This window comes from Camponotus floridanus, unplaced genomic scaffold (genome assembly GCF_003227725.1).
Source record: "Camponotus floridanus strain SB8 unplaced genomic scaffold, Cflo_v7.5 scaffold4, whole genome shotgun sequence".
In the NCBI taxonomy this organism is placed as follows: Eukaryota; Metazoa; Arthropoda; class Insecta; order Hymenoptera; family Formicidae; genus Camponotus; species Camponotus floridanus.
Genome location: NW_020229547.1, coordinates 21,344 through 27,576, shown reverse-complemented (window position 1 = coordinate 27,576; position 6,233 = coordinate 21,344). Strand labels below are relative to the sequence as shown.

General features: G+C 27.8%; 1 protein-coding gene across 1 annotated transcript; it reads right to left on the bottom strand.

Annotated features, from left to right (window-relative positions):
* Window positions 1–839: 839 nt before the first annotated feature.
* On the bottom strand, window positions 840–3,980 carry LOC105258370 (myrosinase 1). The gene is made up of 7 exons (XM_025411516.1): window positions 3,815–3,980; window positions 3,520–3,653; window positions 3,092–3,425; window positions 2,648–2,990; window positions 2,017–2,167; window positions 1,252–1,496; window positions 840–1,102 (listed from the first exon to the last, which is right to left on the bottom strand). Exons 1-7 carry the CDS (start codon window positions 3,963–3,965, stop codon window positions 946–948), a joined length of 1,515 nt encoding a protein of 504 aa, XP_025267301.1. The 5' UTR covers window positions 3,966–3,980; the 3' UTR covers window positions 840–945.
* Between the last annotated feature and the right edge of the window lie 2,253 nt (window positions 3,981–6,233).

The following is a 6,233-nucleotide window of genomic DNA, read 5'->3' as shown; positions in this document are numbered from 1 at the left end:
CAATGTTGCAAAAATGATTAACAACAACGAGAAGTGAGCGCAATAACACGAACATGTTGACATGACAACCAAACAAAATATTGTATATATTAAATCGTACAAATCTGAATGGCTTTTTTATTTTGTCAATATAATAAACAGCAATATTTAAGAAATATAAATAAAACTGAAAAGTAAAAAATAATTTATGTAATTGTAACATAAAATTTTAAAATAAATAATAAATACTTCTTCTTTCATCAATGAAAATCTCATCGTTTTAATATTTTTACTCTTTCATTAAGCAAAACAGTATAACTAGGAAAGTGGCTTTTTATTTTTGCCGGTCACTGTATATATATATATATATATATATATATATATATATATATATATGTACAGTAAAGTATTACATTTTATATGCAAAGCGCATGCTTATATAGATACATGCATATATACATACATGCGTACATGCACACATACATACGGGTATATATGTGTGTTATATGTGTATGTGTGTAATATTTATTCAAATTATATAATAATTATTTCTTATATAATAAATAATGTAATAATTTTTCTACAGTTGGTAACTCTATAGAATTAGTGTGTATAGTAGAATTAGAGAATATAGTTTCCATGATGCAATGATATCCTTATGTCAGTTTAATGATCATTCTGGAGTTCTCTTTCGATTACTCTCCATGAAGTTGACACTTGTTAATTCAAATCGTTCTCCATTCGAACAAAATTCGTATATGATTATATTTTAATTAAAATAGATATGTAAATTACAATTAGTATGTAAAATTTTCTGTCGTCTAATTTTAAAGAAATTACGTGTGTGTGTGTGTGTGTGTGTGTGTGTGTGTGTGTAATATTTATTCAACTGTATTTATAATGACTATTTCTTATATAATAAATAATGTAATGACTTTTTTACACGCATACGTGCGCATGCATTATTTATAAAACAGCTATTACAGTTGGTAACTCTGTAGAATTAGTAGTTGAATTAAGTTTCCGTGATGCAATGATATCCTTATACCAGTAAAACGACCATTTTGGAGTTCTCTTTCGATTACTATCCGTGAAGTTGACATTTACTAATCCAAACCGTTCTCTATCAGAACAAAATTTGTATATGATTATATTTTAATTAAAATAGATATGTAAATTATAATTAATATGTAAATAATATATAATTAATATGTTTTCTGTCGTCTAATTTTAAAGAAATTCATGAATCTGTGATAAATAATAATAACTTACGTGTAACCAGCCAACCATTCAAAGTTGTCTAAGATACTCCAAACAGCGTAGCCTTTCACATTACATCCATCTTCATAAATAGCTAACAACATAGCTTGCATATAGGAATGCAAATAGGATATTCTTGAATTATCAAAAATATTGCAACATTTATCAGAGACGCCGTTCTCCATAACGTAAAGAAGTGGGTTATCATATTCTTTTCTAATTTTATTAAGAATTTGTCGAAATCCATCAGGAACGACCTAAAATATATTTTTATATGTAGACATACTTACATATAAATACAGTATGTTTATATATTATTTATAGATATAATCGAGAAAACTGTCTTGCTAATTGATGTAATCTTGTTATACACAAAAAAATGATATATATGCCGGTATAATCAATTAAATTAAAAGCATTTGTTGTCTCGTAATGCAATAATGTATTCAAAAAGTCGATTATTCGTCCTTTTCTAATCAATCTTAATCGCCCCTTATATTCGATTCAGCCGAATTATCGAAATATACATATTTTCTAAAAGGCACTCGATTTTGATTTCCAATTTGTGGCGTATGAATAGAATCTATGAATTATTCATAAAACGAATTATATATTCATAATAAATTATTTATATATCTTAATTGTGTTTGATGTATTATTCGGATCAAATTAATAAATTTTGAATGAGTTCTAATATATAAATAAAAATTTTGAACTCATGAAAATTAATATCTGCTAATTTGATATATGTAATTAATATGCATTTTTTACGCTAACCCTGAGCCAATCTGAAGCGCTTTTTGGCCATGATGGATCTATACTTTCTTTCACACCAGAATAAGCATACCATTCTTGCCCTTCCACTCGTGGCACTGTTTCCACAAGCCTTGAAGTATAATGATTCAATCCGAAAAAATCTGACGCGCCCCTTAAAAAGACAAACAAAATAATATGAATTAAAGGAAACAATAGGATATTACATTATTATTAACTAGTTACTAGTAAGTTACTAAGTTAATTTTATCGTAGTAACATAATTAATTTTTTCATTCCTAAATATTTAAATAATATAAAATTTATCAAATATTATTTCTTAAAGTAAATGAATATAATTTCTTAATAACACACATACACACACACACAATAATACATATATATATATATATATATATATATATATATATATTCTATAAGAAAAAAAATTAGAAAAAAGTAAATGTTTAATTTTCAATACTTCATGAGATAAAGAAAAATGAAAAAAGAATTGCATAAATATGTGCATATTCAAAAATCATCATAATTATATGTCATAATTATAGGTATCTATTTTATCTGCTCACATTAATAGATAATTATTTAAAAACCTACTAATAGATTGCACATGTTCGATATCTTATAGATTTCTTACTTAATATATTGCACCCATTCTGGTGAAAATGTCGGTAAAAGGGATCTCGGAAAACCAGCTAATTTACTGTTTTCAGCTACATGATTTTTCATGATTTCTGGATAATCGCCAGTCTTCGAAAAAATTGCATGAGCTGTCCATGCACAGTCAAATTGAAATTGCGTATCTATTGCTGATGTATCATTAAGATTTTTGGGTAATAAACCTGAACAAGGTATAACTAATCCAATTTTGCCGTTTTGATCTTTTCGAAATTCTTCGTCGTAAATATGATAAATCTTGGCATGTGCTTTCAGAATGTTATGCATACATAGGAATGTGGCAGGACTACCTAAATTCTTTCCTAAAAAGTATATTTTGTTTTAATATATCTGAAATATATGATTTTGCTAAAGATAATATAAGTTTTTTGCTAAAGGATGAATAGATACATGCAACATATACCTGGTGCTGCCGTGTTTCCTCCGTAACCTTCACTGCAAAGGACCAATGGTTCATTAATAGTTGCAAAATATTTAACTTTTGGGCCAAGTTCTTTGAAAATAACTCTTGCATAATCGGATATCCATTCAACTATCATTTCGTTGGTCCATCCACCCATCTGTTCCAATATTTCTGGATGATCCCAATGATATAAAGTGACAAATGGTTCGATACCTTTTGCTAACAATTCGTTAATGAGATTTTTGTAATAATTAAGTCCTTCTTGATTAATTACGTTAGCGTAGCCATTCGGTAAAATACGTGTCCAACTGACAGAAAATCTATAAAAATCAACCTAAAATATTTGTATTTTAATGTTCGATTATTTTATGTTGTAATTAAAGCCTCTATAGTAAGATATATATGTTTTGTATTTATGCAAGACGTACTCCTAAATCATGTAATATCTTTATATCCTCTTTATATTTGTGAAGAGAATCGCAAGCTATGTCGCCATTACTACCATCACGTACAACACTTGGGTTTTCGTGTAACCATCGATCCCAAATATTTTCACTCTTACCTTTTCAATTTAAATGCATTATGATAATTAGAAATCTGATGAGAGAACAGATGTCACATATTTTATGTATCCATATATTTAAGACCTTAATTAGCATTTTAACGTTGGAATTAAAATTAATTAAATGAATTAATTAAATGTCAAACATATTATCTACTTACCACTTTCGTTCCATCCTCCTTCTATTTGATAAGCGGCCGTAGAAGCGCCTAATAAAAAGTCCTTGGGAAAAGATAACGTATTATTAGCAAAGACATATGTAATACTAAAAATAAAATTGACAGCAACTACTAGAAACAAATAGTGCGCCATTGTGAAGACGACTGACTGATGAGCAGTGAGCATGGCAGTTGAATATATTATCACTTATATACATTGACCTATATAAGATAACAATCATTTACTCAATGCTATCACGATCTTTTTCCTCCGTGCTTAACATATCATATTTATTTATACAGAGTGACCCATTTTAACTTAGGCAGCCAAATAACTCGAAAAATAAGCACACTACGAAAAAATGGTTAGAATCAAAATTTCGTCATTTCGAGGGGGACGTACAATGACGTTAAAATCAGCCCCCCCCACCCCTCCCCCTGGGCGGTGAGGGGGGGCAAGTTTGAAATCTTAAATGGAACCCCCCATTTTTCATTGCATATTCTTGTAGCTTATCTCGAGAGCTTTCCAAAACACTATAATTAAGTACCTTTTTATTAAGTACTTTTTGAGTTATAAGGCTTGAAATAATTTCTTAATTTTACATAAATCATAAAATATTTAGTAAACTATTCATTTTTCGATTATCTTACCTTCATACTTTTATGTACAAAATAATGAGAGGAATCAATTGGTGTAAAGAAAACACATAGTTGTTTCTAAGAAAAAATATGTAATTTGCAATTAACAATTCCATATTTTTTCTTAAAAACAACTGTATGTTTTCTTTACACTAATTGATTCCTCTCATTATTTTGTACATAAAAGTATGAAGGTAAGATAATCGAAAAATGAATGGTTTACTAGATATTTTATGATTTATGTAAAATTAAGAAATTATTTCAAGCCTTATAACTCAAAAAGTACTTAATAAAAAGGTACTTAATTATAGTGTTTTGGAAAGCTCTCGAGATAAGCTACAAGAATATGCAATGAAAAATAGGGGGTTCCATTTAAGATTTCAAACTTGCCCCCCCTCACCGCCCAGGGGGAGGGGTGGGGGGGCTGATTTTAACGTCATTGTACGTCCCCCTCGAAATGACGAAATTTTGATTCTAACCATTTTTTCGTAGTGTGCTTATTTTTCGAGTTATTTGGCTGCCTAAGTTAAAATGGGTCACCCTGTATATGTATTACACAAGTATAATTGATACAACAATGTTTTTGAAGTAATATGTACTTATGCACTATGCAATTTAATGCAATTTGATTTAATTCTTATTTATTTAAAAGTTAATTTTTTGAATTATTTTTATTATCAATTTAAGAAAAAATATTAAATATAAAATTGCATTGCGACGATTATAATGTAGCGCTTCATACACACATACACACATTATAGATACATAAATAACTTGTATAAGATAATTCAAGTTATTTAAAAATTATTTGAATAAATTTGTTATTTAAAAAACTGTATTAGGATGATAGATATTAATGTATTAATATTATTTATATGTAAAAATATTATATGCATATAAAATATTCTATTTTTTGAATTGTGTCGATATGATAATTTTATCGTATTTCGATAATTATATTTATGTAAGACTTCGAGTCATTATATTTCAAGTGCATTAATTATGCATCCAGACAGTACACATGTCCAAAAGACATCTAAAAAACGACTTAAAGACGTCTTAAAGTTCTCTAGACATCTTTAAGACATCTTTTGGCCTTTTTGTACTGTCTGGGAAGAAACTATTTTTGTTAACTGTGTTAAAAAATAGTCTCTAACGGATATATATATATATATTTCGTCTTTCTTCCATTCGCGCTTTTCGAAGTCCTTACGTAGCCTCATCCTGCATGATCAAACATGCTCTTAAGTTCACAAAGTAACGCCTTCACTGATATTTCAAGAAACTCGGGCTTCGAATATAGCCACTCTAACGCTTTTCCCTTCAGTCACATATCCATTAATAATTTTGCATGCTTATCATTTAATCGGTAAAATTTCTTTCATGTATGCTCCTTGTCATAATCTTAAATGAAATGAATAACAGTTTTATTTGATGTGATAAGCCATTTTATTTTTAAAACTCTCCAGGAAATCTCTAATGCAATTACAGCACGCCTAAATGCTTCGATAATTTGCAACCATAATAATAACGTATAATATCATTGAATAAAATTTAAGAAAAAACGTTTTATACATATTCAATTATCATATACTCGTATGTGCTTTATATTAATATTTATATCGCTATTTTTATACTTTATACTTTATCATTAAAATAATCGATAATTTTATTAGCTAATAACATTTATATTATCAATTATATACATGGATAAAAAAATTAAAAAATAAAATAACATTATATAAATAAAGCAATCTTATCATATAAAATATGTTTTTATTCA

Excerpts from the sequence above, each read along its gene's own strand:
- LOC105258370 (XM_025411516.1), bottom strand. The coding sequence starts at position 3,965 with ATGGCGCACTATTTGTTTCTAGTAGTTGCTGTCAATTTTATTTTTAGT. Across the intron at positions 3,654-3,814 it reads AGGAGGATGGAACGAAAGTG|GTAAGAGTGAAAATATTTGG; the intron begins GTAAGTAGATAA and ends TAAATTGAAAAG. Across the intron at positions 3,426-3,519 it reads AGATATTACATGATTTAGGA|GTTGATTTTTATAGATTTTC; the intron begins GTACGTCTTGCA and ends CAAATATTTTAG.